The sequence below is a fragment of the Miniopterus natalensis genome, chromosome 3 (assembly GCF_054644295.1).
Source record: "Miniopterus natalensis isolate mMinNat1 chromosome 3, mMinNat1.hap1, whole genome shotgun sequence".
Taxonomy (NCBI): domain Eukaryota; kingdom Metazoa; phylum Chordata; class Mammalia; order Chiroptera; family Miniopteridae; genus Miniopterus; species Miniopterus natalensis.
The window spans coordinates 3,846,804-3,871,792 of NC_142083.1; the positions used below are offsets into that span (position 1 = coordinate 3,846,804).

Sequence of the window (24,989 nt, forward strand, 5' to 3'; positions counted from 1 at the left end):
CCGGATGCAGGAATCTATAGAGATGTCTATTACAGACTTCCGGGCAAAGCACTGCGTCTAAGACTGTTTCTGTATAAGAAAAAATAACGGGGAAAGGAAAAACACCCTCAGAGTATCTGCACGTTCACACCACTAAGTGTACGTAGCACGTCAGGATGTGCAAACAAGTTACTTATTGCAAAGTATCCTAGAGATTCGGGCGTCATTATAAAACGTTCTCAGTTCCCTTCTGGTCACCTCAAGTGTCGGTATATAATACCAAACTTCCAATGAAAGAGTTTAATATAAAAATATCAGCACAGAACTGTTTTTTCAATCTGTTTATTGTGTGAGCGACCCAAACGGCAGTTTAAGGGTTGCTGTACCTTTATTACTAGACTCCGTAACCCTGCAATTGATAAATCTCATACCGTTTTAGGTATGTAATGAGATACTTAGAAATACTAAGAAAAAAATCGGTATTCAAAGGATTAATTTTGTTTATAATAACAATAAATTATTTCATCTTCTTCAGTTCAAATTCCAGCTTTGAACCCGAGGAAGGCTTTCGAATCACGGTAACGGCCCGGTGGCCCCTTAACCAGTAGCGGTCTGGTTACCAATGACCCGGAGGATCTCCTTGTGAATGCCTCCTTCTTGGGTGTTAATATTTGCGTCCCCAACTTGGCCGTCTTCATAGCTAAAGCGCAAAAACAGAAACATAAAACATAAAAAAAGTGGAAGCATTCAAGAAAATTCAAAAAGCGTTTCAAGCAGCTTAGAAGTGCATTTGCTACCTAAAAGGCGGCCCAGGTAATGAACAGCAGAAGCCAGCTCCTTCTCGGCGGTGCCCGACAACGCCTTCGCATTGCGAGACACAGAAGAGCCTGCATTACTGTCCCTTCCCGCCCGTGTCCCCCGCAAAGCACCCCTGCAGGTATTCCCAGGGCTGCTGGTGTCGCCAGGTGCAAAGGGACACGCCCACTTCAGCTTCCTGGGCCTCAGGCCCCGCCTCCTCCTGATGCAATCCTTCACTTATTTGCGATGGGTGCCACTCTGGGCTGCCACCCCACTCTGCCCCGGGCCCTGCCCCGCCCGCCTTCTGATTACTATCCCGCTGTAACCAGCGCGGCGTTTTTTCCGTGTCACTGGTTGCTCCGTGGGGGCCGAAGGCAGCTCCGCACGCCCGCGGCGCCTTCGCTCGGGAAGGCGAGGGCGCCGAGTTTAGCTCGGCCACAGAAGTGCAAACGTAAGGCGGAAAGACAGCAATTACTGGGTCCTTTATTAAGAAATAATTACATTTCAGATGATAATTCATTTCCTCAAATAAACCGGGCTTGGGCAACAAAAATTCCCCAAGGATGAAGTTTTAAGCTTCTGCGATAATATTCAGAGCAGAATAGGCAATGAATTAATTTTACTTCCTAAGAATGACTCCAAGAAGCGGTAAGTGCTTCCAAAAAGATAACCAGGTGGGCACAGTCGCAGAGATTAACGTGCACCGGGCCTCCCCCTTGCGGTGCAAATTCTTCCGAAACAGCACAATGCGCGAAAATGACACAGGTGACGTAAGCAATGAGAACCTAGGCCCCTACGTAACCCACTGCTCAAGCACCCGGGGACAGCCGTCTGTGTCAGGTTCAAACTCCCGAGCACGGACCCAAGGGTGCTTGTCAGCATTGTTAATTCTCACCATACCAGCGTGCACACGCACACACACGCACACACGCACACACACGCACACGACGAGACCCCCGCTGGCGAAACAACACTGCACGGGAAAGAGGCACACGTGGTTCAGCCCAGTTATAAGTCTACTCTCGGGAGGTCAAGCAGCAAGCTTCCTGCTGAGAACCAGAGGATGTGTAACATGAAATGCTTCAGAATTGTCCAAACCTAATCAGCTGCTTTGTGGCAAAATAGGTAAAAGTGTATTTTACTGGGCGAGGAAATCCGTCGTCCTGTTTTTTAATAAACCCTGGTTCCCCCTGGATGAGGGTGGACTGAGCCACCCACACACCCGAGCTGAGGCTGGGGAGGCGACCTGCTCGAGGGAGACGCTGCTGCTTGCCCGAGTCAGTCCCGCAGCGCCTCTCGGATTTAGATTACAGAAGACAGACAGAGAGCGAGCAAGACAGACGCCACGAGGCCCTGTCCTCTGAGGGGAGCGGGAGGAGGGGAGGCCTGAGAGCCGCTTCGGTTCTTGCTGGCCTCCCGATTTCAAACGCCGGTCCGCACCCGTCTCTACCGCACAGGTCCTGCTGGGCACGTGTCTGTTCCACTCTCTGCGCTTCCAGTACCGTCAACACGCCGACTGGTCTATCCTTTGGACAGGACGTAACTGGTGCCCAGCCCGGTGCTTCCGTCCCCACTCCCTTCAGTGTAGAGTTGGCCTCGGACTAAGACTCGTCTGTAATACAGAGCTTCCCATTTTCCCCGAGATCCACTGCCATCGTCTGCCGAACCCTAGACCTCTACTGACCAGTACTGACCGCGGTCACCCTGGCCTCCTGGCTGATGAATTCAGGATGTTTTATCTGCTATGAAATCTCTAGTCGGCAGCTCGTGATACAGCCGACGGCTTTTTCTTTGCATGTTTGATTCCATTTCTCATCGCAGTTTACCTTCAGTACTATTTTGTATTAGTTTCGGGTGTACAGCACAGCGGTTAGAAAATCACACACTTTACAAAGTGTCCCCCCCGATACCTCCAGGACCCGCCTGGCCCCGTACGGTCATCACAATATTACTGTGTTCCCCGTGTGGCACTTCCCATCCCTGTAAGAGCAAAGGGGGAGGCGGGGAGAGCAGGGGGCGAGAGCGAGGCTGAGTCTGAAAAAGTATTAAGAAAAACGCCTAATTTTCCAATTGTCTAGGAAGCACAACAGCTGAAGGACAGAAGAGTAAACCTGGCCCAAAGCATTCGGTGTCTTAAACTAAGAAGCAGGGATCACGATGAAGGAAAACAAGCTGCCACCCGACCGGTCACCCGGCAGGGCTCGGACACACGGCTACCGGTGAACCCGGGCCCTGACTGCCACGGGCAGTGCTGCAGACGTCGCTGGGCTGTCCGTGGGACGGTCCCCCCAGTCCTGAAAGCAACGCAATTTAAGAAAGAAACAGAGCGAGCTCTCAGTAGGGAAACGCTACACTGACTGGGGTTTTACGAAGGAAAAAGGAAGCCATCTAAAGGGGAACGGAAGTAACACGTTCCCAGGAGCGTAAAAAGATTACTCAAATTTAATCAGAAAATAAGCCAATTTGCTCAGAGGCTGTGAGAGAGAAACGAAGAGGACAGGTGGAATTGTCGGGGACTCTTGGGCATGCGAGGAAACTTCGTGGGTGAAGACTTGACCGTTGTGACAGCCTTTATTATTCTCAGGCTGGTATCGCAGCTGTGACGTGTCTAAGACGGGCACAGGTAACTCTGCTTTCTGTCTCCCTAAACCTGGAACCCAGGACCGATGGCGCTGTTTTCCACCAGCAACGGACAGACGCCCAGCACTCGCCCAAGTCCCTGCGAGAGACTGAAGCTGCCTCACAGCCCAGGTCCACACTCTTCATTCAGTCACAACATCCGGCTCTGGTCACTGCTTCCATTCGATACGTACTCAGTGTTTCCGCACAAGGCCTGAGATTCCCAGCGCGAACATAATTTGCGTCTTACTGGGGGAGATGGTAGTGAGGAGGCGGCAAGCTGGGGGCAGAGACACAGGGCCAGCATAACCCGGAGCCAAGACAGATAGCACGTCTTCTGGGGGCGTCGGGAAAGGCCCATGGGGAGGACCGTGTGGCCGAGACTTGGGGGACTGGCTGAAGGCGGAGCTGGTGCGAAGGCCGATCACGTGGACTGACCGAGAGTAAAGACACAGTAGCGGGGAAAAGCAACTCCACGCTTCTGGATGGTAATTCTACTCAACCAGGGGTTTGTAGGGGCGATCAGAGTAAGGTAGACGGACTACGCGGAGCAGAAGGCCACGCCTGGTAAAAATCAGCATCCTGCTTGAGCAAGGAACAGTAAAAAATCTGCTTTTGGGAAATTACTGTGGTATAAATAGCATGATTTAAAATTTTATATACGTAGAAACACAGGCTACAGACCAGAAGAGTAACGCTAGTCAACTCTAAGGGGGCTGTGACGGTGATTTTCTCCGCTCTGCGTACCGTTGGCGTGGTTTCTGCGCACTACGCAGGCATCGCCAGTGTGCTATGGTGATGCTCAGGGAACCCGGCACTGCGCACGCAGACCAGGAGCAGCGAAGACCTCAGAAGCGCGCAGAATAACCGGCACTTTGTGCTGTGCTCCGGGGGAGAGAGTGGCATATCCATGGAAACAAAGGTACCGAGAGGAGAAAACTGAGAAGATAAACTCGGGAGCGATGACGACAGTGAGAAGGAAACGGAATGGAAAACCCCAGCTCAGGTTCCAAGTCTCTGAGGCGTAAAACTGCTGCTTGGATGGGGACGGAGAGACGCTGGCCAGGGGATGTGGCAGTAACGGGTTCCACTGTGCGCACGCTGAGGTTAAGGTATTCGCAGACTTTTTCAGGGGAAATACCCAGCAAGCGGTCGTGAGGCGGGCATTTCATTCAGTCCTCTATCTGCCAGGCACCGTGCTGGGTACCCAACCACCAACCGGGCCTCAGGAAGTGCACGGAGTAACGAAGACCACGCGTGTAAGAGCGTAACCCACTGCCGAAACCACGCCAGGGGCAGGGTGACATGGAGCAGCAGGACCAGGGAGTTAGGGACGCTTCCTGCAGGGGCGACGGGACGCACTGGGGTCCCCAAGAGGAGTGGGAGCCAGGCAGTGAGTGTGAGGGAGAGAGTGGGAGGGAGAGCCCAGGCTCCTGGCAGGGGAGCCGAAGTGCGGGGCTGGCAGCCTTCAGGTCGGGCTGCAGAGCCTGACGTGCTGGGGTGAGACACGGTGGCCGTGAGGCTGGGGGCTGGACCTCCCGGACCTTCCAATGCAGGGGTGCTGAAGGGGAGCAAAGGGCCGGGGGGTTGGTCGGTCCCCTTGGTAAAGGAGACTGGGCTGCATCTCCTAAGGAGTAAGCAGCTGTTAAGGACTCGGATGCAGGGAGTGACGTGGCGGTTTAAACCTTGGGAAGAGATCTGGGTCGGAGGCAGAGAAATTGGATTTATTCCAGGCTGGGGATAAGGCACAGCTTCCCGATCCTATCAGCGTGATGCCAGGCTGATCCACTGAGCCGTGACCGACGCTCTGTCGTCTGACTATAAACATGCTGTCTCCTCACTGTGTTCCCAACGGAACACTGTTTATGTTTTGTAAATTCACAACGAGAGAAATCTCATTTCATTTAGTGGCCATTACACGGCTATTATATAAACTTTTCTTGTATCTGCCTCTTTAGAAATATTTCAAACTTTGACTTTAGCTAAAAGCCACATATCATCTGAGATATTTTCCTTTTTGTCTGTTCATTCATTAAAAACTGACCGGCAAGCAAGCATGGATCAGTATTGGGACCCCCTCGAGGTGCTGCAGGGCAGGCGGAGGGGGAAACCAGGAGCGGGAGCCTGCCTCCTGGGAGAGTCGGAGCGGTGGATGCAAAGTTTTACATGGCGGCTCCGTGCCGAGCTGCGGGAGCCCCGGGAAGAGAAACCCGTTTGGATCAGGAGCCTCGTGGGAGAGGCGGCGCTGAGCTGGGCCTTCCCGGGCACAGGCTCTGGCCAGGAGGCCCTGGAATCGACCTGCCCGGCCGGGAACCTGGGCACGCGCGTCTCTTTCCTGCCGACAGTCCGCTTTACTTGGCCTTCCCCTCCTTAAACTTCTGAACTTCTTCAGATGCTTTGAGAAATAGGAGGGGGTCTGTGCCTTCAACTGAATTAATAGACAGAATACAGAAGCACTTCATTTGCAGATCTGCCTGGTCTAAACCAAAGAAAAACTGGAGCGTTAAGCATGCAGGCCGCAACACCAAATAAGAAGATACCCACAGCCAGGGCTCCCTACCCTTTCCTCGGTTACCCCGCCAACCCAGCAGCTGCCTTCTCTTGAGCTTTGTCATTGACGCGGCCTTACGGAAACGCCAATCGTAAGTTTTCTCCTCCGGCCCTAAAGGCCCGGTCACCGTGCAGACCCACTGTTGCTGCGTAAGATCAGAGAACAGTAGGTCTGTTTGGTGCCACATCCTCTGTGTAAGCCCAGCTCTCGGCGCCCTTTAAAAAGCTGCCTTATTTCCACATATTGAATTTACTGTCTTTGTACACACGTCTCGGGCCAGGGGTGAAATCGAGCTTTCGCAACGATGCCCAGAATTGCTGAAAACGCTCGAATTTGGCTGGAATCTGCTCATCACACCTGAATTAATACATTTTTTGCCCGAGGCATTTGTATTTCATCAAGTTTACTCACTTTGGAATTTTCCAACACAACCTCTTCAGGCTTCTCATTCTCCCGCCCCCACAGGGGTACCGTCCCTTAAATTTCACTTTCCATTTTCCTGGTACAGTAGCCTGTCCCCTAAAATCCTCCCCGATCTTCCTCTCCTGTGTTACTGTTTACTTGCTGGAAAGTGTGATTAGTCTATCAAATGACTATTTCAGTATCTCCCTCACTCTAGAAATCCGATCCGCATGGAACTTTAATTTTTACTGTTTTTACCTATAGGCAGATAAGGGAGGCACATCAATTTATATGCTAGTCGCCAGGCCACGCAGCCAACACAAGAGATCACGTAACAGAAAAAGAAAAGAAAATAAGAACATAAATTTACTCTCTGCTTGAAATTGGTATGTCTGTGATGTCATTTCTTTCTCTCTCTTTTTTTTTTAACCTGGACGTGTCCCCTCACCAGGGAGGCACACACTGGAATTCAGCGGCATCTTCTGTGCGGAAGGAAACCGATGGTCGTAATCAGAACGCACGTAATCAGCGAGGGGACCCTCTTCTGACATGTTTTGAAACCTATCATTTCCCCTTAACTAGTCCCTTCTCTCCCGAGCACGCAGAGAAAAAGAATGAAATCTCATCTGTATTTATGAAAAAATGAAAACCGTCATCTTAGTAGAATTCTTTCCTTTGTATGATCTGGAAAGAGCTGGAGGTCCTGGGAGCATTTTCTTCTCTGCAGATGGTCTTCCCTCAGTTTTTTCTTCTATGGAATCTTGCCCTCCGGTAAACACACGCATATACGCACCCCATGTATCTCCCTACGGATTTATTCTATGTATAATTTATGCAAAATGTCAGAGAATTAACACTCGAATGCTTACTGCCTACTTAAATATCTGAAGTTGTTCATTAGCTCAATAAACCTAAACTTCAGCGAGATGTTAAAAGGACTAGATTAGCTGTCTGGAGTCAGGTAAGGAAAGGCCTCTGGAGTTATTTGGTCACAATCTTAAGGTCACTCCATGAAATAACTGTGACTGGAGGTGTCCTTTGGAAGGCAGATCCTCAATCAGTGGATAATATCAAGATGGTCAAGAAAGAAAAGAGAAAAAGATACGTAATGAGCACCTTTCAGTGGAAACCTGCATGGGGCCAACTTTGTCCTCACAATGGCCTTACAGAGTGGGGTGCAGACGGCTGCCTGGGGCTGCAGATCCACACGGCGCCCTCCCTTGCACCCTGCCCCAGCAGACCGGCCCGCGTGGACTCCGTCAATACGCTCCCCTGCCCTCTGCTTTCTCGGGTTTGACTGATGCAGAGACACTGGCAGGAGGGTGAGCTTAGGTTCCCCAGTTCCAGCCCTGAAGGGTACCTGGCTGCCTTCGTCCCTCAACCGAAGGCCACGACTCCTTTCAAAGCTGCTTAACTGGAAGGGGCTCTCCTACGAGGTTCTGACGGCTGCTTCCTGGCCTTGCCCTTGCCCTTTGGACCTAGGGATGCACAGCAGCTCTGGTGCCACCAGATGCAGGTGACTCCACTAGACCCACGGTTCCCCGAGAACCACACCTTTGTATGTAATCTACTTGTAGATAAAAGACCACATTTTTCATGGGCCATTGGTTTCCTATGGCTGGTAATAGGTTGTTCTACTGTATCGTCTACTGACAGTACTTCACTGTACCTACTGCTGAAGCCTGAGGGGCCATGTAACCTGGCTAATGTCACCTCACTGATGACTGGTGAGCCTGGACACAAACTGGTCAAAAGTGGGGCTCTTTCTACTGTTCTCTGCTGCCTCGCCATTAACGAACAAATCTACAGACTGCGTATGCCTCGCGACTTATGTATTAACATGTATCATACGCACACAGGCTACACAGACGCATAATATGAAAAACTGCACGAGAAATTCAGTTTTCCCACCACCCGAAGGAAAAGCAGGCAGTTCCTAGCACCCCACCGTGAAGTCCGTCAACGAGCCAATGGGTGAAATGCTACGGGTGCGGGCGCTATAGCTACGCGACATATCGACGCAGTCTTGATGCCATCGTTTTGACGCGGCTTTTAAGAAATAAGCCAGTGTATTTTTCCCAGCTTTTTCTAGAAAACTACATCAAAGTACAAAACTGACACGCTCAGCTCTTCCCTGAGGACCCTTCTGGGCCGGACCCTGTATGAGGAAGGAACGGGCCACGGGCAAGAGTCGGGAGTGAGGCGAGCGGGTGAAGATCAGACAGGCCTCCCACACTCACCATTCACTCAGGGATGAAAATAATGCTTTTATATTTTCATACGGCTCCTATGATGCAGCTGTGTCTAAAAAAACCACAACAACACGCCCTCTGTTGCCAGCCTGTGTTACACAGAATGTAAATCAGCTTTCTATAGGGACAAGACCTTCTCATTACTGTTTTCATTCCATGTTCTAATATTGTAAATATATAAAAATAAAGAATATGTCTATGTAAGTGCCTGTATACGTCTATATGTAACATCTGTGTACCTGTATATATTCACATAAACACACATGTATACACATGTATACATACATACACACAGATGGTTAAAGAGACAATGTTTTTCTTCAGTTCTCCTATGTTAACAGCATTTAAACATCATAGTTTTTTTTTACAGCTTATTAAAATAAAACAAAAATATTAAGTTGATGAGAAATTACATGTCTGTTACACACTGGCAGCTAAAGTGGCCAAACAGGAATGTCGTCACCACGACCGCATTTATGGAGGAGACGGTGCCACACACACAGGTTTGGGCCTTAAACACTTACACGAAGAAGAACCGGGTGCAGACATGGTCGGTATTCGGGACGACCCATATCTCCCCGTGTTTGTGCAGGTCCGGGGAGGTGATCACTGCAGGGGAAAGATGGAATTAAAGACAGGTTTTATTCCAAGTACTACACCCCTTCTCTTAGAAGCCTAGAAGCGAAAGCACGTGCAAAATGAACATATGAAAAACGGTCAACCTTACAGCCATCAGGCAATGGAAACAAAACCCGCGAGATGCCCTTCAACAGTTAGGACAACAGGCTGGGCATCGCTGGCGTACCCCTAAAGGGAACGCGTCCCGGCTTCCTCAATATGCAGAAACCAGCTCGTGTCCCACAGAACTATCAAGTGTCCAAAACTTACGCCAGACAGTTAACAGTGGCTACCAGAACTCCCCACGCAAGAGGGAATTTTTAGCAAAAGTCAGATTTTTTTTGGTCAAAGTCAGATTTTAAAGCAAGAACAAAGAAAAGTGTATGATCTTGCAAACTGCCTGTATTAATTTTTCCGTCCCAAGTTCAGAATAGGAAAATAGGTTCAGTAGAGTGACAGCAAGACCCAGCGAGTTCTCTTCTCAGAGCTTGGTTCACCTCTACAGTCTTTCATGATATTACACATCCAAAAGCCAACTGAAAGAGGAAGGTGGCATATGAACAAGAGAGAAGCAATGCCTGATCAGAGAGATGTCATTACCATTCTAAGTATCTGCCAAGAATGAAACATAGCACTGTCTGAATTCTGGCCAGCTCTGCTCTTTGGCTTTGACCTTTATGATCTCTACTGTACCGTTTTCCATCTGTGCCCTTAGCGATGGCCACAAGGAAGGAGGCTTTCGCTATTTATTCTGAGCATTCTGCACATATATTCAAACTCTTCAACGCAGATAAGACAGAGAGTTAATGATACGAGGTTTGCAAAAATTACAACTTACCTTCACATAAGGCTATGCATTTTAAGTTACGGCTCTGCAGAAATTGGGATTGCTGACCTTTCTTCTGTGACTAAATTCCAAAAGAATTTAAAAATTAGAGTGAAAACGGGGCAGTCGCTAAACTGATCATAATTAAAAAACAATAGGCCCTAGGATAGCTCCAAACTTTTTTTAACAAAACCTATGGAGACCAGCAGCAATATCCTTGAATTCTCCCCTAATGGCAAGCTATATTTGCTACCTCATTTGATTCTGTACATAATCGTGATTGAGTCACTCTCAAAGGAAGAGCACATAAAAATACTACATTGCGGTAGCCTCGCAACACAGAATTAGAACTCAAGTTTATTTTTACTGGAAGCCTGGAACCTTCAGTACATGGGAAACAAAATTAAAGTAGCGTGAAGCTTCTCAAGCCTTAAGCTCAGTTTTTCCAGATCACCTGACTGTGCAAAATCGAGCCATTTTCACAGCACCACTAGGCCACAGGGGTTTCGGATCTGCCTCCTGTGGAAAATCGGGGTTTTTTTGTTTTTAGGTAATGCATAACTATACTCTTAAAAAAAAAATTAAAGTCACTTTATTCATCAGATGGATTTTAATTTGTCCAGAATGCTTTCTTTGAAACAAGGGGTTTGTACTTGCTCTGCTCTGCTGCCTGGAATGTTCTTTCTCCCAGAAAAGCCAACTGGCACCTGTGCTCACCACCTCCAGACCTTCATTCAGATAGAACCTTCTCGGAGCATCCTGTCCTGACCACCCACTTACCATTCGTTCTAGTTCTATCTTCCATGCCATAGCGTTGAACATCCCTTTTCCCTGACTTTTCCCTATATTTACCACCATCTGGCACTCTACCTACCTAAATCTATACCTAGTTTATTTATATCTGCTCAGTAGCATGTGGGCTCCAAGAGGATGTGTCTATTTTTAATTATCACTGTGGCCTAATGTCTTGGACGGTCTCCAGCACCGCAGTAGGAGCTCAATAAATACTCGCGGAATACTTATTGAATAAAGGCATTCTGGTTATTGCGTTTCCAGGCGAGTTTCATTCCTTCCTGAGTAATGACCACTTAAAATAACTGCGCCGTCTTAAAGAGCCCAGGTACACACTGGCCCCGCCACCCGCGGTCCACAGGGCCCACCGCACCTGCGATGCGTTGCTGCTCCTGCTGCTGGACGCCGGCTCATCCTTGGCTGACACCTTCTGTCTCTTGTTCATCCCTGAAAACATCAGCAAGACAGTCGTTGAGAGACAAGGCCGCTCGGGGCAGCTCAAAACACCGAGTTCCACTGCGGGCAAAGGTTTGGTTGCATCGGCCACTGGCGGGGACAATGGCCTGTGGGGGGCAGCTGCCGCGTCCTCGGCACCTGGGGTGGAGGGTCAGGGGGCCTCAGGAGCCCCGGTGGAGGCCGAAAGCAGAGGGGCCGTTTGTTTTTCTTTTCTTTGCACTGACACGGGAATAGGAAAGTTTCTCACATAAAACTGATATAAGAAAATTCTTAAGACTTGGTTTTAAAAAGGCTTTTCAAGCTGTTCTTTCATTCTTACCGTCTGGTTAGTAGACGGAGAAGGGGTGGGAAATGTGAACAACATAAAAAATGTTTATATTGTCACTTGACTTCATGAATCGTTGATATATGTTCAAGTCCATGTAGAATTTATTATGTCTCTTAATAAAAAAAAATTAACAAGTCCATTTGTCTCTGACATACAAAGTCTTAGCGTGCTCTATTAATGCCATGATTTTTGCTGTGAAATATTTTAGAAAAAGCGTGACTGAAATTCCTGTTTTCGGCTTGACGGATCTGCAGCTACAGTTTATTGAAAACGCTCATCTGCTGTCCTGAAGTGAGGAAGCGAGTTTGTATTTTTCTGTGGCTGTTCCAATGGGAGGCTTAGGAGAAAGGGCAAAGCCCGTGGACGGAGCTGCAGACGGCGTGGTGAGGCCGTTTCCAGGTGAGACCTGCTGCTCCCTACCCGACCCCCGAGGAAGCCCTTTCATCTGGCTGCGGTGGTTCTTACATTTTTTGTGATCAAAGACACTTCTGGAACTTGAAGACAGCTATGTACCCAGACAAATGACCATTCTCTCAGACTTCACATCCACGTGTACCCCCCAGTCCTTCCCACGACCCCATCGAAGGCTCTCCCCACCAGCTTAAGCAGCAGAAAATCAAAGTCCTTGATGACTGGTTGTGTTTGCCTTATCTACACGGAGGATGTTTTCATGTAAAGTGGTTTTACATTAGTTTTCTATTGTGTTCTGTTTTAACAAGATTTAGAGTCTAGATTTATGCTGATTTTAACTGTTTTCTCCGTTGCACTGGGTCCTTCCATTTCCTATGCTGTCTTATCCTTCCTGATGTTACTGATTGCCCTGCATATGGCTTTCAAAGGTCGCTGCAACAATATTTCTCAATCCATATGCTTCCCTGCAGTGTGACTCTGCCACCCTTTTGTCAGGAGATGGAGTCTAACTCCCCAACCTTGAGTGCAGCAGGGCTGTGACTGCTATGACCACTCGGTAGGCAGGGGGCGAGGTCATCCGTCTTCTGAGGCTGCGTCAGAAAGGGCCAACAGGGCCTACCTGGTGCTCGTAGGACACGTGCTCTGCCAGAGGTAAGGGTGAATCATGGAAACAACGCGCTACGACTGAAAGGGCCTGAGCCCGGGCAAAGGAATGAGACAGGCAGGCCTGGTCACCGTTCACTGGTTATCAGGCCCTCCAAGCATCCTTTCCTATTATGGGGGTCTCACCATCCAGACACCTCGGAATGCACCCCCTGGAGTTGTCTAATGTCATCACACACACACACACACACACACACACACGAGCACAGAAGCAAAACAAACTACACACGCAGGTATGTGCGTACAAAAGCATTCAAAAGCCTAAAGGGAAACACACTGAACACAGGTTGTACAAAAGGAGGGAAAAACTTCATTTGTTACTAATTAGTTCCTATTTAAACAGAATATGTTATTTATTGTTCTAAAAAAATTATACTGATCATTGTAAAGTATACCAAAAAATTTTGAAAATAAAAAGAGGAAATTATCCCAAATTCCACCATCTCAGGGTAATAATTGCTAACAATTTGGGGACCATTCCTTCCATATTTTGAATGTACCCTGCTCCTCCTCAGTATGTTTTCAATTGATTGTAAGACGATTTTTTTCACACAACTTCATCAAAATATTGACAAGAAGTTGCCAATAAGCAGGGGGATATTAAGGGTGTTTTTCTGACCCTACAATTTCCATACTGTTTAAAACTTCTATATGGGACATGTAATAATCCAAAGCAAAGGAGACGGCCTGGCACAGAATTATACTCAGTGACAGTGAAGTCACAGGTATCAGTACTTCTCAGTATTTAATTGTGGACAGAATAAACCAAGAAACTATTGAAACAAAATGAAAATTGATTTTGGAATTGACAAAACATAAACACCTTCTTAGGCCCTAGAGGGATTATCATAAATTCATCTTGAAATGTGAACTTTGTTTTGCTTCTGACATTTATAAAAAAATTTAATACAAATTACGTCAAATAAGCTTCAGTCACTTGATAGAAAATCGTGCCTGGCATATATGACAATAAGGAAATAAAAACCAAATAAAGGGGAGGTCAGAGGTGAAAGGCAAGCCTACCTGAGTAACCGAACGAGATGCTCGACATTGGACTTAGGTAGATTCCGCTTCCGTACATGGCCCCGTGGAGCTACAGCGGGAGGGGGTAAGAGAAAGCATCAGCCGATGGTCCCCAATGTTTATATATTTTTAATATGTTTTTTGATTTCAGAGAGAGGAAGGGAGAGAGAGAGAGAGAAACATCAATGATGAGTCATTGATCGGCTGCCTCCTGCACGCCCCCGGCTGGGGATCGAGCCTGAAACCCGGGCATGTGCGCTGACCAGGAATCGAACAGCGATTCCCTGGATCCTAGGTGGGCCCTCAACCACTGGGCCACGCTGGCCTGGCATCACTGTGAGTATCTCACAAAGGCAGGCGTCAGTCCCGTGGGGGAGCTCTGACGGCGAGAACACGATAAAGCGTTTACTGCAAGGTCTCATGAAAACAGCGGACTGATGCCCTTGTCCTTAACCTCCAGAGTCAGCGGGCATGAAAAGTTCCACCCAGCGATGACAGAGAGGGCTACTTATGATAAAGTGCGGCAGTAAAGCAGTAGCAGGAAAAAGCAGCTTCGGGGTTAATGAGTCTAAAATCCTGGAAACAAAACAGGCTGCAACATGTGAGAGGATCTGGGTGAGAACTCCCATGCCTGTAAGTCAACGAAGAGTCCCACTCAGATGTGATCACACCATGCGGTCACCCCACTCTCAGCCTGCACATTCCTCGTCAGCCGAAGCTCAGCTCGTCCGGGAAGCTACTCAGAACAACGACACTTCTCTCCCAGTATCGCTGTGTTCTTGGGCCCTTGGGCCATCTCTGGTGTGGACTGACTTTGTGAACTTTTACGTGTGACTGAGTCATCCCAGCTGTCATCTGCGTGTGGGGTCCCACCCAGGGGCCCGGGGTGAGGATCTCACTTTCCGACCTCCTGCACCATCAGGTGGAAGTCGGCCGTGTGACGGTGCGGGGTGGGGGACAGGAAGGGCGTGGGAGATGAGGGGGGCACCCCCCGTCCTGCCAGCTCCCAGGGGCCGAGCAGCAGGCGCGTGGCCTTCTGCTGTCCAGGCTCCAGTTTTCTTATCTGTAGCTCTACCTTTTCCTCTAATAAAATATTCACCCCAAAGCAGTGCTCAAAAAATGTGTTAACAGACAGAACGCTTGTAGGGTTTTACTTCTGCATAATAATCTCTCTACTTAAGTTCAAAGTGATCTGTTTTCTCACAGCAAGCCCACTTCTTCTTTCCATCCCTGGATTGTGTATCGGTCAATTCTGCTTCCGTTCCCTTGTGAAGACTACTGATGCCTACTAAAAACTCCATGTACTTTTTATTTATTCATTTATTTTTAATTTTTTTTTATATCTTTAGTGATTTCAGAGAGAGGAAGGGAAAGGGAGAGAGAGAGAAACATCAATGATGAGAGTCACTGATCAGCTGCCTCCTGCAGGCCCCCTGCTGGGGATCGAGCTCACAACCCAGGCCTGTGCTCTGACCAGGAATCAAACTGCGATCTCCTGGATCCTAGGTCGATGCTCAACCGCTGAGCCATGCCTGGCTGGGCTCCACGTACTTTTTTAAAAAATCCAAATACTTCCTTTTTTTTACAGGTAAAAAAACGTAACACCAGGATTGTTACCCAACTCCAGCACTGAAGAACAAGGAGGGTTTGGTAAAGTGTTCAGAAGACTTACCTGCAGCCTTGTGTTAGAAGCAACAACCAGGCCGTTCCTCAGGATGGAGTGCCAGTTCTCAATGTGTGAGCCACTGGAGCAGAGGACGGGAAACACATAACCCAAAAATCCATGATCTTTACAATAACAATACATGATAATAAAAGACATAATAAGCCACGGTGCCTCTGAAAGGCCTCAGTTTCCAGGGCAAGTACTATGTAGTGGGCTGTTCAGTGTTAGTTATAGCCAACTACTCAAGAGAAGACTCTTCTCTGTACGTGTTTCTGAGGATGGGGTGCAGACCCCCCCCCCGCCCACTGAGCCACACTCACTGAAATGCGAAGGTGCTTCCGAAGAGCTTCTTGGCAGCTCTGAAGTTGGACTCTTTGGCTGGTGGGCTGCTGAGGAGGAGGAACTGATGGGGAGTGTGCATGAACTTCAGTTGCTGCCAATGAAAAGAACGACACATGGGAAGATGTTCGATGTAACCTGTCATCAGGCTGCTGACAATGTCAGACTTCACCGGTTTCAGAATTAGCTAGCTTCAAGCCAGAACAATATCTAGGCTCATCGCATTAACAAAGCCATTCATTAAAAAAGAAAAAGACCCACCCAACCCTGTATAAATGATAAATCATGGCATGGCTGGCAGGAAGGGTAATTCTTTAGGCCAACAGAGAAAGGACAGGGGGCCGGCAGTCCAACATCATTTACATTTAGCTTTGGAGGACACTGGGTAGTCACGTTCAGATCTGCCTTCCCGATTACATCTCTTCTTCAGAATTTTATTACTGAATCCCCTAAGTACACGCTGGCTACGCAACTGGGGAAACAGTCTAAGGGTTTGCTAAGCGAAAAAGAAGAGTGAGTTCAAGAGGTTTAAATTGCAAAAATTACCACCATCATGCTGAATTTGCATATATTTATAAAATTGGAAACTGCCTACATTCAGAACCTTTTGGATTTGTTGCTTGAGGGAATTTTCTAATTGCCGCCCTTTCATCCAGGAATACACTTATGCAGGAATAAAACACAGGACTCTCATAGGTTAGAGACTCATAGACAGGAGAGCCGAGACGTCGGCTACGGCTCTCAGGTGGTGATCTGGACTGAAATCAGAGTCCATTAGCTTTCTCACTATTTGTAAGAGCACTGGGCCGATCAGAGAGAGATCCAGAGGCCTTCTCTTCTCCGAGACAGAAAAGCAGAGCTGTGCGAACACGAGACTGGCAATGACAAAAAGCATGTTACCCCTTTCTGGTCAATCCCTAGGTAATCTTTCCATCACCTTGGCAATAACTATCTCATATTGAATCTGCTTTACTTAAAAGGTCAGGGTCAACAGCCTGCATTTAAATTTGATGTCTTGGACAAATTTGAAGATGGTCAGATAGGGTGATTTCAAACTGAAGAATTAGCCTTAACCCGAGTCTACTTAAATTTCCCGGAGAGGCTGCCAAAAAAAAAAATCACAGGGGTCAGTTCTCCCAACTAATAAGCGCACCTCCCATTTCCGTGCGAACATGTGAAAAAACCACTTACCCTGTTCACTGGCAGTTTCACAATGTGTGACCTGTTACTTGAAATGACCCTGAAATTGATTAAAATAATCCATCAGTCAAAAGCATTTGCCAAATACATTTAAAGTTTTATTCTTCGCTGGCAAGGGATTGGAACTTACTTTTACTGTGACATGAAATTAATTGAGTAATAATGTCATTTAACTATATCATTTTGCTTCCTGAAACAATTTAAAGAGCTTATGTTAACAAAATGATATTTTAGTGAGAAATGACACTTTACCCTTTTCTTCTTTAAAACTTAAGATATGATTTTTAATAATCCCAGTCTCAAACACCAGCTAAATGAACATCTCTGAATATATTTTCAAATAATGATAATCTAAACATTACAAAGATAAAAGCTGACCCATGTATCTGCTTCCTTTACCCCTCCCTACATTACCAAATTAAAAATAAGTTTTTCTTTAGGTATTTGAGAATCTCTCTAGGCTGATACATACAGTGATTTAAATACAAAACATCATTCAACATATTTAGACACTTAAGTTGAGAAAATTAAATTCAGATATCGAAAAGAATTGTTTCATGTATACAAAAAAACAAGCAGGGGAAATGGTGAACCGTTTTGGTAGTTTTTTTTCCTTGAAAGAAGACTGAGACTGACAGTCTGCAGGAAATGATGGCAAATAACCCGAGGTTAACGCTCAGGCTGACTCTGGGGGGAAAAGGAGATGAGCTGCCCGGGATCTGTACCTTCCTTTCCAATGTGACTTACTTTATCGGACAAAAGGGAACTTTAGTTCCCGGCAAGGAGTGGGTCCCTCTGGCCGAATTTAAATGCTGACGGAATTTAAATGCCGTCTTTTAAATGTTAATGCGAGAATTTTAAAAATTAATATGAAAACTGTTATTTTACTGAATTCAGAATTTTAACAATAGATTGTAAAACATTCCAAGGAGGAAGATTTCTAAACCTAGTTGTTCCCCCAGTCTTATTACACAGTTAAATGTGTATTGTAAAATCCTAAGACACAGTTAAGTAACCAGAACCCCAAGGTCCCCAGTCTTTCGCCTTTGCCCACCTTCACATACTTCTTAAAAACTTCCTGGCTGTCGCGTGGAATAAATACTGTTCTCACCAACCTCTTACAACCTTTACATTTGTTTTACTGCACGATAATTGTGGTGAATTCCACAGTCTGAGTTTTCAGTGGTTTCGGAGAGACGTGTACATAAGGCCCTTATGGGAACGGTGAGTCGATGGTGTTGTTTTCATTGTGAACATGAGAAATCAGAGGGCAAATTATCTGCATGTCATGGTGCAAGGCGGGTCCTCCGCCTGCCTCGCCTCGTCCTAGCCTGGCCTCCTTCAGCCCCTCACCGGGCCCCCCCGGAAACGCTGCCTCACCTGCAGCCGCCAAGCAAGGAGCTCGCGTCAAATTTATACCGTCCTTGCGAGGGAGCAAATTCTACAGAACAGGCATTCTGGACCGAGTTCGGAAATAGGTGAGTTTTATCACTCGGTCCTCAGTTAACTAGAAAATTAAATGAACCAAGAACTGCTTCACCACTGTAATCCAGTTTATCTTATTTTTAAAAACTACCGACACACTGTTATCAACTCCGCTGTGTCCATGTCGGGCACTCGACAGCACCCTCTTCCCTCGTGATGTACGAGGTCTAATTAAAGGGAGTCAGGGAGACTCGTGGACTATAAAACCCCAGCCTCAGGGGCTGCAGAACTCTAGCACTGCGGGTTCTATAAAACAGGCCTTTACTCCCTTAAAGTAGGTGGTAGAAAACAAATGCTTTCAGTGAGAGGAAAACTGAAATTTATACCATTGCAGCAGGGGGTGAGCAAGGGGGTCCTGTTTATCCATCTGCTTCTTGATTTCCAGATACGGTGCCTGAAAAACAGTCAATACACTTCGATTGTTCTGGAACATTCATTTCAGCGTCTTTTATTTTTGCAAAAGTAACATCAGATGGCACAGGGCAGGCATGGCTACGTCGGGCAACACGGAGAACTGCGGCCGTGACAGGGCAACGAGGGAACGGCAACAACCACCCTAGGCCCCCCCCCCCAGATGATGAGAGTCTGAACTTCCTGAGGCTCACGCACGTACCTGCGCCTGCTAAAAGTCTTTGCCCGGCTCCGTGCGTGACCCAGGCCCCTGCTGAGTCCTTGCTCATGACACCCAACGCTGCCAAACCACAGGAGGTGGGCTACACCGGCCCCATGGCCTAACTTTTCACCGACCCTCCACTCGCCCCTCCTGTGACTTCCAAATCCCCGCAGCCCTGTTTCCACGTCTCCACTGCCCCTTTTCTTCCCTCTCCGTTCTCTTTAAAAAGGTCAGTCACTCTGTCTCAGCTGGAGGAGAGCTCAGCTCCTCTTGGACAGTGACTGCTTTTAACTTTTAACTAACATTGAGGCAGAACCTGCAATAGCTACTACTCGTGCTCCTACGTGAAGTATCGTCATAGGTGCAGATCTTTGCATGAAAAAAAATGGACAAAATTTACCTAACGAGAGCCCTTCTCTAAAATGTATTTAGTGGCGTTCACCTTTTCACAGAACCGAGGGCCACCTGCCTGTGACACTGTGGGCCTATCTACAGGGCAGTCCACTCTGGGAAACAGGACGGTGTAATGTGACGTTTATTGGGAGAGGTGGGAAGAATGACACAGGGCAGCCTGACAGCACCCGGATGAGGTGGCGAGGAGAGAGGGTGCAGGTATGTTCACAGTCCTGACAGCAAAGAAACGGAGGCATCGGGTGACGGGGCGGCTGCCCGAGGCCACAGGCCACAGGCCACATCACTGATGAGCTGCTTCAACGGAGCCGGCCTCCAACTTCCCCGCCAACGCTCAGCTGTCCCCTCCGCCGCCACCTACCCAGAATAAAGGAAGCCGGTGCCGCCAGAGAGCTGACCCCGAGCCAGAGCGAGCGGCTATTTTGAGATCCAAGGATGACGGGGGTCCGGGGCACGGTATAAATACCCTGCGCCCGCGTCTCTGGTGACTAAAAATGCTCATGTGGCAGGAAGTGAAACGCTGCAGCAGGTTCTCTTTTTCCCCTAAGTGGAAACGCATCTTACTGCTTCCTTTCCTTCCACAAATACATTTGTCTGAAAAGAATTCACACGATACAGGACGGTGCGGGCCCGGCGAAGCGACACGGGAGGGTGTCCATGAAGCAAATAACGCGCCCCGGGAACAAGGCTCGCTCCCCACGCCGGACACAGGCTGGTGGTGAGTGGACGCCGGGCGGCGTGAATAACTATCAAAGGCCTCAGGAGTCAGGCGGGGAACGTAAAGACGCACGTCGGAGGCACATTTTCAGAGTCCAGGGGCTGGCGGGGCGGCTGGGAGCGGAGCAACAGCCTGTCTCCTCGGGACACAGGCGAAGCCTCGACCCCCTCCCCAGAGGGGACGCGAGCCGGGTACCAGCACCCCAACGGGCGGCCTGCCTGCGTCTCGGGGAGCAAGCGGTGGCCCCATCTGCAAACGGAACCATGGTGTGCGCTGCTGTCCACGGAGGCGACTCGGCTCTGTTTGAAATGAGGAGTTTAACCCTCTCTCCTAACCTCTGTCAGGGGCAAGGCCCAATCATTCAGGAGCACGTGCTTTTCCCAGCGGCCCGGATACAGCCTCGGGACATGCCCGACCTTCACCATGAACCCCGATCCTCGCTCATCGCACTTTCCCGCCAAAGCCTCTCCCCCGAAGGCCACGGCACGAACTCACACCCTCAGGGAGTCTGGTGTCTTCCAAAGTGGTTCAGACATTCTGTATTATATCTAAAATATTTACGTACAATTTAAATTTGATAATATGTCCGTTTTTAATTCAACATTAAAATGATGTTTTGAAATTATTACCATGAATTAAAATTGACAGTCTAGGAAGAGGGTGACATGTTTAACCTTTGCCTCAGGATATCCCTACGCGCCTCTGCACGCTCCAGCGGTGGTGGCCTGCCAACGCACCGTGTCATTTAATGAAAGCATCTCAGTACAGCTCCACCTTAGTGTTCCCATGACTGTAATTATATTCCCATATAATAGAAAAACCTGCGTTTCACTGCGTGGCTGGCACCCTCAGACATTTTCCAAATACGTTTATACTGAAAGCAAAACGGGACTGTCCGAGGCCACCAATGATGTACTTACTTGCGTCATTTCTCTAATCGAAGTTATGCTGTCCAGTGCCTTCATCACTCGATCGTAATTCTTCTTCTGTTCGAATGAAAAAAACACACAACGCAGTATTTTTGCAAGTCTGCAGGCGACTGGAGAAACACAGGGTTTCTGTGCATGAATTTTCCTGCAGGGTCCATTGGAAAGCAAAGGCAGTGCTGGGCACGTAAAGGGAAGGCTTGACTTAGATGGGTCAGGGATGCAGGGTTTATAACCGAGGCAGAGGGAAGAACAGGAGAAAACCACGCCAGTCCCAATAAAGCCCATCTAGCCATGCCCAGCCCACAGGGGAGGAACTGTCAACACAAAAAAGGTGCTGGGTCCCGATTCTGCCTTCACGCTAAAAAATTAAGGCGCGATGAATACAGTAAGTATAACATCCTCCTAAAGTACAAAAACCCACTCGAAGGCTTACACTTTCATTCTGCTTGTATTTCCATTTGATCGGAAGACTGTTGCCCAAAGAGGATGACCGACAGGTGTGTAAATAAGACCGAATGCTCAATTGATAACACATTTTTAAGGGGATGCAAATGTGTAAGGTGTGCCCTGTGCCGCTTCCCAGGATGGAAAGTTTTTCCAAGGAAATTTTACGTGGCCATTGTTTCTATTAACAGTAACAGAAATTAAGGCAATTTTAGTTGTCATGCAATTTGAAATTTTTGCTATTTCAGGAGGATTCTGCCTAATGTCCGTTAATATTTATAAAGGTGTTTTCTCAAGAAATGCCGGTTAATCGACACTATGACTTGATCACTAACCTTCAGATAACTGGAGGGGTGGGAGAGGGGCAAGGGACTATGACTGAAAATATAACAGAAAAAGGGAAACTTGTCCTTTTTATACATGATTCTTACAAGCAGTTACATGAGTCAGAATCTCAAACCATGTGATGGAAGTGAAACCATGATATTGACCACTATCCTTACTGACCAGTGGTTACAGCTCTCCACCCACCTTCCACGCAGGCGGGTGTGTACAGACCAGAACGTGAGAGCATCGATGGGTCTAGTTTCATGAAGACGAAGTTCTGAGAACGGTTTTGAAGGAGAAAGGCCAGGGGAAGTGACTGGACACGTGAAGATGGACCCAGAAGCAAACCAGTTAGCAGAAGGAGAATCATATTAACCAAATGGACAGGGAGTCCGTGAGAGTTACGCATGTGCCCAATGACACAGCCACTCAGACAGAAAGGGGGACACTCATGAGGCTACATTCTCAGTTGTTGCTGCAGGAAACGCGATCGATGGGCGGGCCACGGGACCCACTTACCCTGGGGTTGAAGGCCAGCATCTGGGGGTCGTTAGGATCCACCACAGAAGGATACGGCTCGAAGATGACAACCTTCCTAGGAGACTCCAGCGCAGATCTGCACATGGACACCAGCAGGTCCACTACCTTGAAACACACAGAGAACACGGTTACTATCCCTCCCGCTTTACCAAGTGCCAGGCCCCCGTTTCTCCCTCTCATGGTAATCAGGAAAGGTTCAGGATTTCTATCGACCTCTCAAATCTGCCCATTGTGATTCTGGACAAAATTCAACCTAACTCGACCGTTAAATACACGTTGCTTCCAATCACTCACATCCTAAGACCTCTTTGTCATGAACATGCCCTCACATTGCTCTAGGCTCTAAGGCAGGACAGTGACCGAGAGAAACAGGTCCTGGCCCTCCCAGAAATAATACTCCAATGAAGTCGATGCACAGTGAGAAGTCAGTTACACAAATAACGCTTAGAAACAGTCACTGGTGGTGGTAAGCCAGCAGGTTACAGACATCTTTCTTCTTAGGCAGAGTAAGAAATTGAGGAGATAATTTGGAGGTTGACCAAGACACGTAGGATGAAAATGCCAAGAAATATTAAACTCAAGCAACCGGACTCACATCAGGCACTTGATGAATGAGAATAAAACGTCTTCGAGTTTTCAGGGCCACCTGTCTCCACAGGACATTACATATAATTCACACAGTAGAGCAGGGACCCACCCCCCCGAGCCCTTCCACCCTCCTTTTCCCAGCACGCAGACACATACAGGTATGACAGGCCTCAGGGCCCTTGCACATGAGAAATCAGGAGAAATTCAGGTGCAGGTTGGTAAGGAAGGCATGCACGGGCCCGGCCGGCAGATATGCAATGCATTCTGCAAAGGGGTGAACACAGTTTGTAGACTAGGGGCTTTCAAACATTTCAATTGCGGCCCTTTTTCTTTTTTCCAAAGAAAATCTTAATTTGAGAGCCAATATATGAAAAAATAAACAGAGCTGTTCTGGTTGAGGCAGCATCTGGGGCCCGGAATCCCACACTAGTCCCAGCCTGGCCTCCAGAGCGACCCAGGGCACCACATAAAATGCAGAAGTCAGCAGATGCACCGCGGTTACTGAGACGTAATTCCTTCCTGTCCAGCAAAACAGTTTCCCTGTAATCTTTAGGATTATAACCAGAATACCGGGATACCTGCTTTAAGGTATTGAAAAGATTTCACTCTGAATAGAAACACTGAATTCTCTGATGTCTGGATACTGATGTTTAGAGTTGAATCACTAAATTGATCTGACTGAGTACTTATGCTTTGTAACGGTCATTATATGATCCCAAATTAACTTCTCTTTAAGAACCATTATTTTTAGAGCTGTGTCCTCAATAATAGGGGGAAAGCACCTATTATTGTCTCGGCCTGGCCTACTGTTAGCACGATGCCAATGTCCCTTCTGACTCCTAGGCTTTCATTCCCTTTTCAAATTGTTTGAGGAAGAGTTTACATCCAGTAAAATGCACAAATATCAACTATACTACTTGAAGAATTACTACACACACAACCTAGAGCAATGTAAATATACATGTATGTGTACTCACACACATCCGTGTAAAGGTGTTTAATTATTTTCACACAGCAGTCACTAGCACACATTAAAGTTGTCAGGTTTTTTTTTAAGCAATATTAGTTCCCTTGGATGAGAAAAGCTTTCATGATCGGACCCACGAGGAGCCCTCCCAGTCATTTCCTTCGCTTAGGGATTCTCAGTGCCTTTAAGGCACAAATATAAGCATGTGGGGTGTAGGGCGATACCGAGGTTTATGTTTGAACTTTATCTCAGTCACGGCATCATTTTCCCGCGTCATACAGGGTCCCTGGTCTACTGTTTGCATTACCTTTCATTTAAAACTCATCCTATCACAAATACTGTCCTTGATGTTCCATCATATTAGTTCAGTTAATCAGTGCGACAGTCAGCTTAAGGGACTGCGCCTCAGTCCCCGGCCGGGCTGCCTGTATGGACCGTGTGCCCTCCTCCCGGGGGAGGCCTGTTTGTCACACAGCCGGCCTTCGGTACTTGTTGAAAAAATGACAGTAGGTCTGCTGCATAATCATTTTCCCCGCCTACCTCTGTGAGTTCTATAAACGAGAGGCTGATACGATTTTTAGCGACACTATTTTTCTCATGTTTCTTCACGAAGTACGGGTCCATATTTGTGAATCATGCATTCACTCCATCTACTATCGTTACGATGCCTTCATAGCTTTTCCCATTTCTATGCGTTTTCATGTAATTAGGTTTGTGACAAAATAAACTTCATGTTCAGCTTAAAGGCTCACTGTCTCTTCAAGGAACAAACAGGAAGCCCGTCTGGACGGCTTCATCTAAGGCCCACCGCTGCACAAACGCATTACGCTGGGCGCCACCAAGGCCACGCACGCTCAGTTTTACCTCCTCTGCTTTGAGTGTATGTAACATTTTTGAACAAAACTGATCTTCAAGCCATTTGGAACCTGTTTTACACACAGTCCAAAGTAAAGAGCTAAACTGACTCCCCCCAGGCCGCAGGTCATCTCTTCCCACACCACTCAACAAATCATTTTTATTTTACAACCTGATGTGATACCTCCT

The 24,989-nt window shown here is 47.7% G+C and overlaps 1 protein-coding gene across 1 annotated transcript in view; it reads right to left on the reverse strand.

Annotated features, from left to right (window-relative positions):
• Positions 1-305: 305 nt before the first annotated feature.
• The window catches only part of PARP8 (poly(ADP-ribose) polymerase family member 8), a 127,363-nt gene continuing 102,679 nt past the window's right edge, over positions 306-24,989 (reverse strand). Inside the window, exons 16-26 of the mRNA XM_087815267.1 lie at positions 22,370-22,495; positions 21,071-21,136; positions 18,735-18,802; positions 16,915-16,963; positions 15,705-15,817; positions 15,391-15,463; positions 13,719-13,788; positions 11,211-11,284; positions 10,058-10,127; positions 9,126-9,210; positions 306-679 (exon numbers count right to left, since the gene is read on the reverse strand). Of these exons, the coding sequence (XP_087671393.1) occupies positions 577-679; positions 9,126-9,210; positions 10,058-10,127; positions 11,211-11,284; positions 13,719-13,788; positions 15,391-15,463; positions 15,705-15,817; positions 16,915-16,963; positions 18,735-18,802; positions 21,071-21,136; positions 22,370-22,495 (897 nt within the window). The 3' untranslated portion in view covers positions 306-576. The remainder of the gene's footprint in view (positions 680-9,125; positions 9,211-10,057; positions 10,128-11,210; positions 11,285-13,718; positions 13,789-15,390; positions 15,464-15,704; positions 15,818-16,914; positions 16,964-18,734; positions 18,803-21,070; positions 21,137-22,369; positions 22,496-24,989) is intronic.